Consider the following 17,100-nt stretch of genomic DNA (forward strand, 5'->3'; position numbering starts at 1 on the left):
AATACTTTCTTTGCCTGTGTTTATCATGTCAAACTCACATATGTAAAAAAGTGAAGGATTTTATATGGTGTCTTACTGTATATTTCAAAGCATTAAGTGCAGTTACCATCATATAAACAAATGTAACAGCTGTTTCATTAGTTTACACAAATTGTAAATAAAATGAAAAGGCATTACTAATTTCGATGGCAATAGCAGCATGAGGAATATTGATTGGCTACTAGAGAACAAGCTGCTCTTAAGATTAGTGCCATATGACCTTTTAATCTCCATGTGTGAAGATAGGCAGAACTTGCTGTTGTGTTTTACAGCAGCTTAAGTTCCAGAGATACAGTTGCAAGAAAAAGTTTGTGAACCCTTTGCAATGACCTGGTTTTTCTTCATTAATTACTCATAAAATGTGGTCTGATCTTCATCTAAGTCACAATAATAGACAAACACAATCTGCCTAAACTAATAACACAAAAACAAGTTTACGCTGCATGTCTTTATTGAACACATCGTTTAATTATTCACAGTTCACCCTTGTATGTCAACCTTTGTATTTAATAACTGGTAGAATCTCCATTAGCAGCAATAACCTCCACAAAACGTATCCTGTATCTGTAGATAAGACTTGCACAACAGCGGGGAGGAACTTTAGACCATTCCTCCATCCAAAGCAATTTCAGTTCATCAGTATTTCTGGGATATCTTGCATGAACAGCCCTCTTCGATTCATGCCACAGCATTTTATTTGGGCTAAGGTCTGGACTCTGACTTGGCCAATCCAAAACACGAACTTTCTTCTTTTTAAACCATTCTGTTGTTGATTTACTTTATGTTTCAGGTCATTGTCTTGTTTCATCATCCAACTTTTATTAAGCTTCAGGTGACAGACCACTGCCCTGAATTCTCCTGCAAAATGTCTTGAAACAGTTTTGAATTCTTCGTTCCCTTAACAATTGCAAGCTGTCCAGGCCCTGAGGCAGCAAAGCAGCTCCAAACCATGATGCTCCTTCCACCACACTTCACAGTTGGGATGAGGTTTTGATGTTGGTATGCGGTGCCCTTTTCCCTCCAAACATAGTGGTGTGCATTTCTGCCAAAAAGTTCAACTTTTGTCTCATCTGTCCACCGAACATTGTCACAGAAGCATTATGGAACATCCAGGTGGTCTTTTGCAAACTTGAGGTGTGCAGCTATGTTTTTTTTGGAGAGCAGTGGTTTCATGAACTCTATTTTTCTTCAGTGTTTTTTCTTATAGTGGACACATGTTCAGAGACTTTTAGCAAGTTCTGGAGATTTCTGCAGGTCTTTTGCTGTTATTCTTGGCTTCTTTTACACTTCCTTCAACATTGCACATTGTGCTGGTGGTGTGATCTATGCAGGACACCCATTCATAGGGAAAGGAACAACAATACTGAATTTCCTCCATTTGTAGACAATTTCTCTTACAGGAATGGTCTTGAGAAATGCTTTTATAGCCTTTTCTAGTTTCATGCATCTGTACAATTATTCTAATGTCCTTTGAAAGTTGGTTTGATTGCGGTGTGGTGTACATAAACATATTCTTCTTGAGAAGAGCAGGCTCTGTCAGTAACCTGACTTTGTGTGTCTATTTTATAGGGCAGGGCACCTCTACAACCCACACCTCCAATCTCATCTCCTTGATCGAAACGCCTGACTCCAAATAGCTTTTGTAGAAGGCATTACCCCAGAGGTTCACTTAGTTTTTTGAACTTAGACCGTGATTGTTTAAATGGTGTATTCAGTATTGACAGTGTGTTATTAGTTTAGGCAGATTGTGTTTGTCTACTGTGATTGTGACTTAGATGAAGATCAGACCACATTTTATGAGTAATCTGGTAATTGCAAAGGATTTCAAACTTGTTTTTGCAACTGTACATTGCTTTAGTCATCACCAGTTTATTCAGTTACCTCCCAAAAAAAACCTCAGTTATATCCTGTATATCCCTATCAATATTTCAGTGTAATGGGGTAATAGAAAGCTTAATAAAATGAGGAGACAATGAAAATAATCCACTTTTTCCTCTACACTCCTAACATATTTTAAAATTTTCTAGCCATGTGCATTTGAAATTTGCCAGTCTTTATGAAAAGTCTGCTAAAGAAGTATGTGGAATCCTTAGTTTTATAATTGGTCTGTACATAAGAAAACAAATAAAGTTATGCTGTATCACTTTGAATTACTGATTAGGCTTCCACTGAATGTATGTATCTTTATCTGGGCTCTGCACCTTAGGCTCTGGCATGATGAGCCAAATGATCATCTTCAGTAAAATTTTAAAAATTCAGATGCAGCAAATGCTTGAAGCACAGAGTAAGTCAATTACATCTGTGGAAAGAGATATAAAGTTATGTTTTCAATTCACTGACTCTTGTGAAATTCTTTGACCCAAGACATTAACTATGCTTTTGTAGATACTGTTTGATCTGCTGAGTTCTTTGACCATTTTCTGTTGTTTCTTGGACCACCTTGTATGCATCATATTGTGGAATATGTGAAGATATAAGAGTAATCTAGTGATATATTGATTTCTCATGAATCATTGTTTTTGTAATTATTTCTAAACTGTAAGGGACAGAACATTAGTGTCAAATAGTGCAAATATAGAATAAACATACATACATACATAATCTTCTAACCTATTTTCTTATGAATCCTGTTCGCAGACTGAAAAGAAGGCGGTGCTCTTTTAAAGGGAAGCTGTTTAGTACCTCCCTCGACACCATTGATTTGGTGGCCACTCCAGAGTAACAGCAACATGAGATGACATTACACATTTAGATTGTAGACTTACATGTTTGTCATTCAGGAAGTTCAGAATGTTATTCATGATATTGTTGTATCCTGTCCAATGCATTAGGATTGACTTGCATACAAGTAGGAGGGTGAACTTCCCTTTGGTATATGGTTTTGTTTGAGTAACATTACCATAATATCTTTAGGATAAGCTCCTAAGAATTTTTTGACAGTTAGCACAAGTAGAGTTAGATTTTGTTGAAGTGCACATATTAAATGTAGAGACCGGTCCTCCCTACCTTTTGAAAAAGGCCTCTGACAGTTGTTGAGATTGGATTTTATTGAAGATCTGTTGAGTATTGATCAAGAGTGCCACCTTGTGACAGAGTTCTCAAAAACAATAGCAGTAAATACTGCATGCAGAACCTTAGACCCACAAGCCAAAACTGGCCCATTGTATTTCATGGGATTGGATTACTCCCTAGTAGTTTATTGCAACCTAACTGCAACATGTATACTTTACCTTGGTGGCTTCTAATCTTTCAGCAAAATATGTTGGTGCAGCATTATTGGAATGATCAGTTCAGTGATAAGTATGAGAAAAGGAGGGTCAAAGCAAGCAGATGATGTGGGTTAGATCAGGACAAAAGTGTTTTGGTTAGGTGAATAAATGGATGGATGAGGTAGGTAAGTATTCAGAACAGCACTGAAATCACAGTGGGAGGGGAGGAAGGGAGTTGGAGGCTCAATAGGTAAGAATAGAAGTTTATTAAAAAACGGTTACCTATAAGGAGAAAGATTAGATCTTGTATCCATCAAGATGGGTGGTACTTTTTAACTAATGCTGGAAGCAGGCCTGAACTTTTTGATTAAGATCAGTTTCGATCTTTCATAGGTCTCATAAGCATAGTAGAATTTTACATGAATGATATCAAACAAGGATTGTGTGCCATTGACATTGATGAATAGCCCTGGCAGAGTTTGTACCCTGGCAATTCACACACACTAAAGTGCCAAGAACAACTTGGTTTGTTCAAACTGAAAAGGGCTTTCTAAACCCAAAAATCTGATCACCCTGATCTTTGTTTTAGTCATCGTATTGCATTTGTTGAATAATTACTAATATATTTTGTCTTTTTTTTTGCAGGAATAGCATTTACAGACCTTCCTGTAAGTATTTCGTGGCTTTCAATATGCTCTTGAAAGCTTTTATCAAAATAAATTCCTCTAAAAATCAGAGCCAATTGTTATGGAATGAACTGATTGTTTTTCAGTCTTAAAGTCCAAATATAACATATTGATTTGGGTTATGCTGCTTTAACCACAAGGTGCAATTCTTTACTGCTTGGAAATAAAAACAGTACTTCATGTATTTTTAATTTTAGCTTTTATTCCTGCCCCATAGTGATATTGCAAAAAGCATAAAGGGAGAAATATCTTGCTGCTAAACATTTAGTTCAGGCAACTGTTATAATTTCTTAATGGGCTTTCATTTTATTAGTATTTGCTATGGTAATTTTTCTTTATTGTAAAATGGAGGTGTCATTTAAAGACTAATATGGGTTTGTATGTCTTTAATTGGCAACTTTAGTCATCACATTCCCTTGTTTATATAATGTATGGCATTGCACTATCATGCCAAGATTATCCAGTATTCCATGATGTTAGTGAATTGTACACAGGTCTAGGCTAACTATTTTAAAATTCATTGTCCTCAAAGAATTTGCATCCTGTAACATTGCTTTGCAACTGCAACTAATACTGGAGTACTGTAGTTGGATCTAATACCAGTGTTATAGTTGAGTTAGTGCTGTCCTTAAACAACATTTTAGTAGTTTACTTTTCAGCAAAGTTCATTGGAAATCATGAGCTGAAGCCCTGTTTGAAATTCTTTTCGTTCTGCCTCAACATTCTTAACAAGTATAGAGACTAATTGTATCGTAATCAGAGTCAGTGGAGCAAAGCATTCAAAGTAGGAGCTCCTTGCCAATACAACATTGCATCACATAAGAAATTGCATTTACAACCTAAGTTACCGTGGAGCTGACAACATTTGAGTGCTTGCAGAAAACAAATTGGGAAATCTGTGCTTGCCGTATAGAATTAGATTCTTCAGTGTTAGATTCGTTCTTCAGTACAACTGACTTGGGCTCAAGGTTTGAGAATTCTCAAAATTATCAAATGGTTATGATCATTTTATTTAATTGCAACTATGTTGCTGTTTGAGATAAATAATGTCCGTGTGTTAATACAGGTTTTAAGCACTGAGGAAACATAATTACTTGCCATTAGGTAATTATGGAATCTGCAGCCAACCAGAACTATTTTTGCTTTATCACCAGAAGCATACATCTGCTTGTTTTATGCCTGGCTGATTAATTACTTAGCCTCCATTTTCCCAATGCCTGTTATATATCAGCAGTGAAGTAATCACTCAAGTGAGTTCTGTTTTGACTAAATAAATATTCACTGTTTATTTCTTTAAATTATTTTCTGCCAACACTGGGTAGTCAAGAGCAGATTTGTCTTCGAAAGGGGCAATTATGAGAGTAAAGGAAATTTCAGTCAAACTTAGTTTTGGGCCTCAAAAGTTGATCTGTGACAAGCAATTCATGTGGTATATTCATTGGTTATCCATAAGAATAAATACAGAAAGATATGTAATGAGATGAGAAGATAGATGAACTGAACAGAATCTTCACAATGTTCAAATATCAGTCATAAATGGAAATTTCAGAGAAAGGCAGCAAATTTTAATACTCAAACTATAACTGAGTAAAGGCAAGAAAGTTGGCAATGATAAACAGACTGCTGCCTAATATGTACAAGTGCTACATACAGTATTGCGATTTTAATTTGAACAGACAGGTTGCCTCGACTTAGTTGGCAAAGTCAATAAAGGAAAAAGTGTGGAGAGAGAAAATAAAAAGACAGCAGTTACGTTAAGACAAAGTTAGGTTAATGAAAAGCAAAATCGGCTGGGATGAACAATTCACTTCCTCTAAAGTTGATTGGCACCATGTGTCTATCTCTGACCACAGAATGCATTTAATAGTCACCAACTGCATTGTTGAATTATCATTTTTGCTATTTTGTTTTTACTACTTCTGTCTTTTAGCCTAACTTGTACCCAACAGTAGGACTTCAAACACCTGGTGAAATAGTAGATGCTAACTTCGGACAGCAGCCTTTTGTCTTTGACATTGAAGATTACATGCGGGAGTGGAGGGCAAAGATTCATGGTACAATTGAGCGATTCCCCATAGGAGACAGATTAGGGGAATGGCAGACAATGCTGCAAAAGTAAGAATTATATTCCTTGTTTATCATAAATGGAGAGTTAGCCAATTGCTTTGTACCACATTTAAACTAGCTCATTATGTGAGAATTTGTTTTGCAGCTTGGTGTCGTCTTACCTGGTGCATCATGGGTACTGTGCGACAGCAACTGCCTTTGCCAGAGCAGCAGGGCAGACCATTCAAGAGGAGCAGAACTCAATCAAAAACAGACAGCGTAAGGCTGCCAACAATATCTTTGTGTAATGATTTGAAACTTCTATTTTAAATATGTTGTCTCAATTACTCACAACAATACCCAGTATAACGCTCCCATCATTCAAATCAAATGGGTTCCTAATGTCAGCCGAGGAGTGCTTCATCTAATCTCTGCACTTCAAAGAAAGAGGCAGAAAATAATTTCTGTGGTATCCCTATTAATAGGACAGTCTGCTGATGTATATTTTTATTTCCACACAGGTAAACAAACATTTTAGATCAACTAAATTATCTAGAAGTCAATAGCAGGCTTTAGCTTTGCATTGCTAGTTTCCCCTAGCCTGCAAGCTGAAAACATATTGTACCAGGTGTGACAAATGCCCAGTTGACCTCTACACTAATGTACTATTGGTACCCATGTAGAGGCAGTAATAGTAGTAGTGTGATCTCTTGAGTCTGATGTTCTCCAAAGGCGTTTTCTATTGGTGGGTCCTCGGGTGGCTGTAGAAGCCAATTCAGCATCCACAAAACTGGGATTTTAGGGTGGATTCCCTTAATAGAGAATGCTTGTGCTTGGCTTTGTTTGGCTGATGTACTGGTAACCTCCACACAGTCCTTGTAACCCTTGTAACATGAATGTATTCATGGTAATAGGAAAAAATTGAGCAAGTGGAAAAAAATTTGATTATTACATATTGTTCCAGAGGTTGGATACTTTATCTGGAGACATTAATTTCAGTAATTAAATAAGCCTGGAAGAAAAAAGATAGTACCAGTTATTAAGTCTATGAAACTGCCAAATTGTCATAAAAATTCATCTAGTCACTAATGTCATTCACGAAAGGAAATCTTATCTATTTAGCCTGTGTATAACTCCAGGTTCACTAGAATGATTTGAATGTTAACCTCTCAAAAAGGAAGTTCTGCAGGCACTCATGGATGGACATTAAGTGCTATCAAAGGCATTGGTGTTTACATGCCATTAACAAATAAAAACATTTTAATCAAATTATGTCTTGTGTGTGAAACCCCAATCATATCTCTTTTCCTTTGAATGTCTTGAATTGAATAAGCCCTTTGGTCCCTCGTGGCTGCTCGTTATTCAGTATGATCATGGTTGATATTTTACCTCAGAGCTCCTTGTCTGTACTAACCCCAGTGATCTTAAAATTCAATAATCTGTTCATTTACTGGTTGATTTATCATTTACAACTGTAACTTAGAAGATATGATTTCACCCACCTCTTTCATTTCACTATTAATGATTATAATTACAATGTTTTCTTGATTTTCATATATCTGAATGAAGAAAGAATAAAAAATATAGTATATGTATGTAGAACTGAAACCTCATGGTGAAATACGGTGAAGTCCAGTGTCAGAAACTACTAATTTGACAGATATCTTAAATATTCACACCAGAGTAAAGTTGTGGCAGGAGGGATTAAACATTGAAGTTGAGCTGATAATCCACAGCTGTCTAATTATCTTTTCAATGTTTCAAAGAGAAAACTTTCTCAAAATAATCAGTTCGGCCATCTATAATGTTTTCTTTGCTGGGCTATGACTTATTAATTCATCATAGTACCAGCAGTTTAATATTTTGGTACCTATCTGGCTTTGGAAATATAAAATAGTTCTGTGTTTGATTATCAATGATTTGCTAGACAATATCTACCCCTTGTAGGCACAGAAACAGTTTTGCTTTTATTTCTATAATACCGTAAACAGAAACTAAAATAGAAAGCACATCTTTTTAACAGAAAGCAGGAACTTTACTACCTGTGTCAGCCTGGCTCCTCGTTGAGTTCTCAGCTGTGAGGAAAAAGGTTGTGTGCTGAAAGGTTCTTGCAAAACTTGAGCACATGATCCACATTTGGTACTTAAGAGGAATACTGAGGTTGAATTCTGTTAGAACTGCTGTCTTTAAGGTGAGGTGTATTTCCTGTTGTATTAGACATGCCTAGAAAATACCATGGTATTATTTAGCTGATAAGCACTCCTCAAAAAACCATAAGATATAGGAGCAGAATTAGGTCATTTGGCCCATTGAGACTGCTCCGCCATTTCATCATGGCTGATCCAGTTTTTCCTCTTAGCCCTAATCTCCTGCCTTCTCCCCAAATCCCTTCATGTCCTGACCAGTCAAGAATCTATCAACCTCTGCCTTAAATATACATAAAGACTTGGCCTCCACCGCTGCCTGTGACAAAGAATTCCATAGATTCTCTGGCTAAAGAAATTCTTCCTCCATTCTAAAAGGATGCCCCCCTATTCTGAGGCTGTGTCCTCTGGTCTCAGACTCTCCCACCATCCTCTCCACATCCACTCTATCAAGGCCTTTCACCATTTGATAGGTTTCAATCAGGTCACCCCTCATTCTTCTGAATTCTAATGAATACAGGTTCATTTTCATGAACTTCCTTTGAACCCTCTCCAGTTTGAGCACATTCTTTCTAAGATAAGACGACCCAAAACTGCCACAGTTCTCCAAGTTAGGCCTCACAAGTGCTTTATTAAGTCTCAACATTACATCCTTGCTTTTATATTCTAGTGCTCTTGAAATGAATGATAACATCACATTTGCCTTCCTTGCCACAGACTCAACCTGTAAATTAACCTTGAGGGAATCCTGCACAAGGACTCCCATGTCCCTCTGCACCTCAGTTTTTTGTATTTTATCTCCATTTAGAAAATAGTCAACCCTTTCATTTCTTCTATCAAAGTGCATGTCCATACACTTCCTGACACTGTATTCCATCTGCCACTTCCTTGCCCATTCCCTTAATCTGTCTAAGTCCTTCTATAGCCTCTCAACTTCCTCAAAACTACCTTCCCCTCCACCAATCTTCATATTGTCCGCAAATGTTGCAACAAAGCCATCAATTCCAACATCGAAATCATTGACATATAATGTAAAAATAATCGGTCCCATTACAGACCCCTGTGGAACTCCACTAGTCAGTGGTAGCCAACCAAAAAAGGCTCCCTTTATTCCCACTCTTTGCCTCCAACCAATCAGTCATTGCTTTATCTATGCTAGAATCTGTCCTGTAATACCATTGGCACGTTGTCAAAGGCCGCCTGAAAATCCAAGTAACCAACATCAACTGATTCTCCTTTGTCTATCCTGCTCGTTATTTGTTCAAATAATTCCAACAGATTTGTCAGGCAAGATTTTCCCTCGAGAAGACTATGCTGACTGCGGCCTATTTTATCATGTGCCTCCAAATGCTCCGGAACCACATCCTTAACAATCAATTCCAACATTCGCAACCACTCACCTCAGATTAACTGACCTTTAATTTCCTTTCTTCTGCCTCTCTCCCAAAGTAATCAATTGTTTTAGGAAACACATTCCTGTAATGATATTTCACTATGGTTAGTGTAAGTTGTTGCAGTCAATCAGTCAGCATTGAGGTAATGGGATTTGGAGAGAGCCACGTTGATCTAGACTTCCAGCTACAATTAATCTGGAGCCATTTCAGATAGTGGTTTCTATTATTAATGATGTTTCTTCTGAAGTTCAACAGAGCCATGAATGTTCTAACATTTTAATTTTTTAATATACAGTGCCTATAAAAAGTATTCACCCTCCCGCCTCCCTGGAATTTTCATGTTTTATTGTTTTACAACATTGAATCAGGGTGGATTTAACTTGGCTTTTGTTTTAATACTGACCAACAGAAAAAGACTCTTTTGTGTCAAAGTGAAAACAAATTTCTACAAATTGGTCTAAATTTATTATAATTATTTTTCACAAAATAATTGATTGTGTAATTACTTCCCCCCAAGTCAGTATTTAGCAGGTGCACCTTTGGCAGTAATTACAGCCTTTAGTCTGTGTGGATAGGTCTCTAACAGCTTTGCATATCTGGATACTTCCCCCAATGTTCTTTACAAAACTGCTCAAGCTGTCAGATTGCATGAGGATCATGAGTGAACAGCCCTTTTCAAGTCCAGCCACAAATTCTCCATTGGATTGAGGTCTGGACTCTGACTTGGCCACTCTAGGGCACTGTTGTTTTTAAGCCATTCCTGTGTTGGATTTTATGCTTGGGGTCATTGTCTTGCTGAAAAACAAATCTTCTCCCAAGTCTCAGTACTCTTACAGACTGCATCAGGTTTTCTTCCAGGATTTCCCTGTATTTTGCTGTATTCATTTTAACTTCTACCCTCACAAGCCTTCCAGAGCCTGTTGCAGTGAAGCATCCCCACAGCATGGTATAGCCACCACCGTGCTTCACCGTAGGATGGTGTGTTTTTGATGATGTGCAGTGTTTGGCTTATGCCAAACATAGCGTTTAGTCTGACGGCCAATAAACTCAATTTTGGTTTCAACAGACCAGAGTACCTTCTTCCAGCTGACTTCAGAGTCTCTCACATGCCTTCTGGCAAACTCTAGCTGAGATTTCATTTGAGTTTTTTTTTTCAACAGGGACTTTCTCTTTCCAACCCTCTCCCATAACGCTGTGATTGGTGAAGCACCCAGGCAACAATTGTTGTGTGCGCAGTCTCTCCCATCTCAGCCACTGAAGCTTGTAGCTCCTCCAGAGTTGTCATAGGTCTCTTAGTGACCTCCGTCACTAGTCCCTTTTTGCATGATTATTTAGTTTTTGAGGAAAGCCTGCTCTGGGTAGATTTACAGCTGTGCCATATTCTTTCCATTTCTTGATGATTGACTTAACTGTAGTCCAAGAGATATTCAGTGACTTGGAAATTTTCTTGTATCCATCTCCTAGCATGTGCTTTTCAATAACTTTTTCAGAGTTGCTTAAAGTGTTCTTTTGTCTTCATGGTGTAGTTTTTGCCAGGATACTAACTCACCAGCAGTTGAACCTTCCAGATACAGGTGTATTTTTACTACAATCAATTGAAACACCTCAACTGCCCACAGTGATCTCCATTTAACTAATTATGTGACTTTTCTAAAACCGATTGGCTGCACCAATGATGATTTGGTGTGTCGTATTATAGGGGTGAATACTTATGCAATCAATTATTTTGTGTTTTATATTTGTAATTAATTTAGATCACTTTGTAGAGATCTGTTTTCACTTTGACATGAGTCTTTTTCTGTTGATCAGTGTCGAAAAAAGTCAAATTAAATCCACTGTGATTCAGTGTTGTTAAACCATAAAACATGAAAGCTTCTGGGGGGGGAATACTTTTTATAGGCACTGTATAAAAATGGCACATGTGAAGCTGGAATTCATTAGTAATTGCATCTATTTCCTTCTGTCTTTCAGGAATACAAAAGCTAGTTTTAGCAGGAAGAGTGGGTGAAGCTATAGAAGCAACGCAACAAATGTATCCAGGACTGCTGGAGCGTAACCCAAACTTGCTTTTTATGTTAAAGTAAGAAGATTGCACATCAAATTGGCAATATGCATTCGGTGGGGATTTGAGAAAGGAGAAGTATCCAAATCTAGAGTGAAGTTGACAGGACGTCCACAGCCCACTGGTAGATGTACTGCCTCAAGATGTGTGGTATATAAGGATAGGGACTAAGCTGCAACTGCATGTCATAGAACAAAAGCAGCATTGACTCAGGGCGTTTTTAAAGATGCCTTCAGCAGTCCCTTTCAGGAACGCAGTTAGACTGCTCACTGCTGGCTACTAACCACATTCTGGTCGAGCATCAGACCAGAAGTCCCTACAAAGGATTGTGAGAACAGCTGAGAGAATCATAGGGGTCTCCCTCCATTTATCAGGAGTGCTGTTTACACAGGGCCCGTCATAGTCATAGTCATAGTCATACTTTATTGATCCCGAGGGAAATTGGTTTTCGTTACAGTTGCACCAACCAAGAATAGAGTATAAATAAAGCAATATAAAACCATAAATAATTAAATATGCCAGGAAATAAGTCCAGGACCAGCCTATTGGCTCAGGGTGTCTGACCATCCAAGGGAGGAGTTGTAAAGTTTGATGGCCACAGGCAGGAATGACTTCCTATGACACTCAGTGTTGCATCTCGGTGGAATGAGTCTCTGGCTGAATGTACTCCTGTGCCCACCCAGTACATTATGTAGTGGAAGGGAGACATTGTCCAAGATGGCATGCAACTTGGACAGCATCCTCTTCTCAGACACCACTGTCCATATGATTAAGGATCCCACCCATCCATCCAGCATCCTCTTTGACTTTCTACCATCAGGCAAGAGACTCTGATGCCTAAAAACAAGAACAGTCAGGGGGAGAAACATTTTCTTCCCCCAGGCCATTGGGTTTCTGAACTCCCTGCCACATTGTATTCGAAGGGTCACTGGTTAATCTGGTCTGTACCTTACAATATTTAATATTAATGCACTTTAATTTGTTATTTATGTGTGATATAATTAAATGACAAACAACGACGACTTGACTACCCAATTGTACCTGAAAATAATAAACAGTGTCCACCACCCTGTTTCGAAGCCTGTTTTGAATCTGCAAACAGCTTTCATCCTATATTGACATCATGGGCTTAGCCATGCAAAGAAAAATTCCTTTTTCTGTGGAATCATTGCAAAATTGGTCACTTATAATCAGGGCAGCTGGTGGCTGAAATCCATTTGATATTTTCACAGAACTTGTTATTGCTTTGTTTTTTTTTATTTTAATATTGCCTGTTCCTAACATTTTGCTCAACAATTCCTCTACTAATTTTGTATAGATGTCGGCAGTTTGTGGAGATGGTGAATGGTACAGACAGTGAAGTGCGCTGTTTCAGTGCCCGTAGCCCTAAGTCTCAAGGTAGCTACCCTGGATCACCCAACATGAGCCCCAGGCATGGAGCCAATAACTCTCACATCAACAATGCAGGTGCAGTATTGAACCATTTCTCCTCATCAATTCAAACTGTGTTAATCACCACAGAAAACCTGACCACCTCCTCCACACTACCCTACCTTCCTCTTAACTCCACATTCTATTTGGTGTTCTAATCGGTCCAAACTATGGATGGTGGTGCAAGGTTAGTGAGTTTGCATCAAATCAATTGGTTCTTTATATGTATTTTGTGGGGACTCTAGTTTTAAATGCCATTAACATCATCTGTATCTTTTCTTTCACTTAGGTCAACTCCACTTTTACATAAAATTCACTTGACTCATAGTCAAGTTAGTGACAGCTTTATCTTTCTTTTAAATTTATTGTGTGTTTTGCAGGAGCAGAAAGTCCAAATTGCAGCAATGGAATTGTGCCATTGAAAAGCAAACCAATTCACAACAAATACCCAGCTATAAGTTCATCATCTTCATCATCTTCATCTTCTTCCTCACCTTCCTCTGTAAACTATTCAGAGTCCAATTCTACAGACTCTTCCAAATCCCAGCAACACAGTAGTACAAGTAATCAGGAAACCAGGTATGTTTGTGTCACAACGCAGCCCTGTTAACTACATTTAAACGTTTTCAGGATCAGGAACATCTTTGCAGACTAATGGCAATTTGATTTCCGTTTACAAACAAGGAAAAAAATCTGCAGGTGCTGGAAATACACGTTTTGTGTGTTGATTGATTTCCATTTCCTAGATTCACAGGAAATAATCACCCAAATATTTAACATGTATCTTTGAATTCTTTCTGATGAAGTGATATTTGAAATACAATATTTAATCATTGTAAATGAGGGATCTAAGAGTTTTGTGTCATGTTACATACTCACATCAAGTTATCCCGTATTTAATTTGGCCTTGTAGTGACACTATTTATGTGGCAAGTCCAATTTAGTTTCTAGTCAGAGATGATTCTTGGGGTTTAGACTCAGCAGTACTAATGCATTAACAAAATTTATCAAAAGCTGGAGGTGTTTTTTTACCTACAGTAATTTGGGGAAAACTGGCATCTATCTGAAATATCCATCTTGAGAGAGAGCAGCTGGCATCATTGATGCTTAATTAATTTGTTTTTTGTTTGCTATTAAAATTCCAAAATGTTCAGACCTCTGATTGAGGTTTACCAAAGGTGCATTTAACAGTTTCCAGATACCAAACACAGTCCAGTGTAGACTGTTTTATAGTCCAGTTCAATTCAGAGGAAGTCAGAGAAAATAACCTGGACCGGCAAACAAATAGCCAAATGAAATAGGTAATTTGGCAATTCTTTAGCAATAGCTTGCTGATTAGGGAAGGGGGTAACTAAGTTTCAATAAAATTATTTTTGATTTATCAGCTATTTAGGCACATGTATCTACCTTGATAGTGACCTTTAAATACAGTGACCTTTTCTTAAAATAAATAGGATATTCCCTTTTGATTTCAAGCACCTTGAGAATAGGGAAAACATCTTTAAACATAATACTCGATAAATTGGGAAGGTAATTTGAAACCTGTTTCTTTCATTTGTTTGTTTTAGCTCCCCTGGGGGGAGCAAAAACATCTGATTCCTTTTTTGATAAATTCCTACTCATGGTTATGTAATTGTCGTGATTAAAATAATCACCTTAAAGCGGAAAAGATTAGACTAAGTTTACTGAGCAGATGAAGATACTGCTGTCTATGTTTTGGTTTCTCAGCAGATTTTTGCCCGAAATTTGATAGAGGATTTTCCTGCCTGATTTATTTATTGTTGTTTAACAGTGACAGCGAAATGGAAATGGAACCAGAGCACTACACCAATGGAGTCTTGGAAAATTCCTCCAGTAGAATAATGAATGGCAACTATAAACACGAAGAAATCCTGCAGACAGATGAGTCCAGCATGGGTAGGATAAGACACAGGGACAGTGGTGTGCGTGTTGCATGAGCTAAGAAAGGGCCAGGTGATAGATATGAGTACAATTATGTTTGGAAAGAAGAAGGGATAAAAAGATGGAGAAGTTATGGAAGCTCAATATTTCAATAGGAAGTTAAGAGAATGTGATTCTGTACTCAAATGTCCTTGTCATATAGAAATATTTTATTTACAAATCTCACATTGCTCCCTTTCCTGACTTTCACCTCCTTAAATTGAACGCCTTTGTTGTTGAAAAATCTTTCTCTAAAAATAGAAATGTGTAGTTCAGTTTTGGTTTTGGAAATTACCTTCTTGCTGTTGTTGGCGAAGTTGACTGCATCACCATGAGTGCATTCTAGGCAGGAGAGTATGGATAGATTCCTGTTTGAAGTAAGTCCTCTTTAGGTAATGTACTTACCCAGTATGGCAACTAATCCTTGCACTAACTATGCCCTACCCATCCCAGTCACAAACCTCATAGATTCTCCTCCATGAGTAGACTTATTGCCTGACTGCTCCACCCAGAACCCACAATACTGATGCTCAGCAGTTGAATCATCTTCTTCCAACCCCACACCCAGCTGACATATATCCCATAAGCTCAGATACTACTTACTGAATCCCTCCAATTGACACTCTCTCCACTGATCCCTGACCTCCACCACTCCATTATCCTGGCATCCCCATTCCACAATCTCATTCCCTGTAGTCAATAACACATATACCTTGTATGATTTTATTCAATCCCTGTTCAGTTTTACTACCTCCCATAACCTCAAAATCTTATCCATCTCTTATTAATTATAACTATTCTAACTGTGGACTACTTTGGTATTATTTTCATCAATATTACAGTTCCTTTATGCAACTTCCTAGTCTTCACAACTTCTGTTTTGAAGTCATTCCTTATCTTATAGCAATGTCAATCAGCCTCATGAAGCCACCTCCCGATGTTAGCCAGAAGGTTTTATTGAATTGCACTTCCTGATTTTTATCTGATCATTCTACGTTTGTATGTGATCATATGCTGCTAGCTTACATTAGGTATAATAATAGGCCAGTTTTTCTATGGGACTTCAAGCGTTTACTATTATTGCCAACTCAGTTGTAATCACTAACGATGCTCTCAATTTTTAAAAGTTTTTAAAAGGTGAGTAATGAATTTAAATAATAAGATACTTGTAAGTTTTCCTCGAGCTTGCAGTTCATTTTGTACCTTTCCATCCCTGTCATTCAGTCCCATATGTTAAAGCATTATGTTTTAAGCTTTCAGAACTTGGTCCAGACAACATTCTGTTTTTAGCTTTGCTTGTATTTTTTAAAAATGCTTCTCTTACTCTTAGCTCCATTCACTTTCTCAACCCAGCCCCACTAACTTATATTTCCCCTCTCCCCAATCTCACATCTTGCAACACACCAAAGCAAATTTTAGTTGCTTCCTTTTTTAGACCATAGCCCTTGCAGACAAAAGTCCCACTTTCCACTTTTGACATCAAAAAGTGTTGCTTATGCCTTGATACCTGATCATCTGAGATCCACCATCTTCTTCTGACTGATGTACGTAGTATCTACATTCTATAGCAATTCCTTCACTATCACCTCTGTGTCCACCTGACACAGCTAAAATAACCATAAATTAAGAAAAAAAAGACTATTAGTGGGAGGTGTTATATCAAATGCTATCAAACCACTAGTACTAAAAACATTACTTTTTAAATAAATTTCTGTAAGACATTACAGTCTTATTTGCACAGAGACTCCATAAGCCGTGCCAAAATTTTGCATAACACATCTGTTAGATGGGCATTAATGTTTTTAAATAGTATTCTAACGTGTGCTAACTACATTAGAATCCTATTTTTTTTATTTCTTCTTATAAAGTTAAATCGAGCAAGATAGGTGACAGCAGGGCTTCACTTTCCCGATCAGCTCAATGCCTTTTATGGTCACTTTGACCATAAAAACATGGAGGAAGTATCATGAACTCCCACAGCCCCTGATGCCAGTGATTTCAGTTTCTGAGGCCAACATGCGAGCAGCCTTCGGGAGGGTGAACCAACAAAAAACATATGGCCCAGGCAGGGTACCTGGCCAAATACTAAACACCTGTTCTGATCAACTGGTTGGACTGTTCACTGAGATCTTTAACCTCTCGCTTTGG

At 37.7% G+C, this 17,100-nt stretch overlaps 1 protein-coding gene across 2 annotated transcripts in view; it reads left to right on the plus strand.

The window, feature by feature from the left end:
• Window positions 1-17,100, plus strand: part of ranbp10 (RAN binding protein 10) — a 147,340-nt gene that overhangs the window by 117,628 nt on the left and 12,612 nt on the right. Inside the window, exons 5-11 of one of the 2 annotated variants that reach the window (XM_063066792.1) lie at window positions 3,894-3,916; window positions 5,865-6,049; window positions 6,120-6,259; window positions 11,490-11,598; window positions 12,899-13,047; window positions 13,392-13,590; window positions 14,804-14,928. In XM_063066792.1, coding sequence (XP_062922862.1) covers window positions 3,894-3,916; window positions 5,865-6,049; window positions 6,120-6,259; window positions 11,490-11,598; window positions 12,899-13,047; window positions 13,392-13,590; window positions 14,804-14,928 — 930 coding nt within the window. The remainder of the gene's footprint in view (window positions 1-3,893; window positions 3,917-5,864; window positions 6,050-6,119; window positions 6,260-11,489; window positions 11,599-12,898; window positions 13,048-13,391; window positions 13,591-14,803; window positions 14,929-17,100) is intronic. The other variant, XM_063066793.1, reaches the window with a different exon arrangement.

The sequence above is a fragment of the Mobula hypostoma genome, chromosome 14, assembly GCF_963921235.1.
Source record: "Mobula hypostoma chromosome 14, sMobHyp1.1, whole genome shotgun sequence".
NCBI classification, from domain to species: domain Eukaryota; kingdom Metazoa; phylum Chordata; class Chondrichthyes; order Myliobatiformes; family Myliobatidae; genus Mobula; species Mobula hypostoma.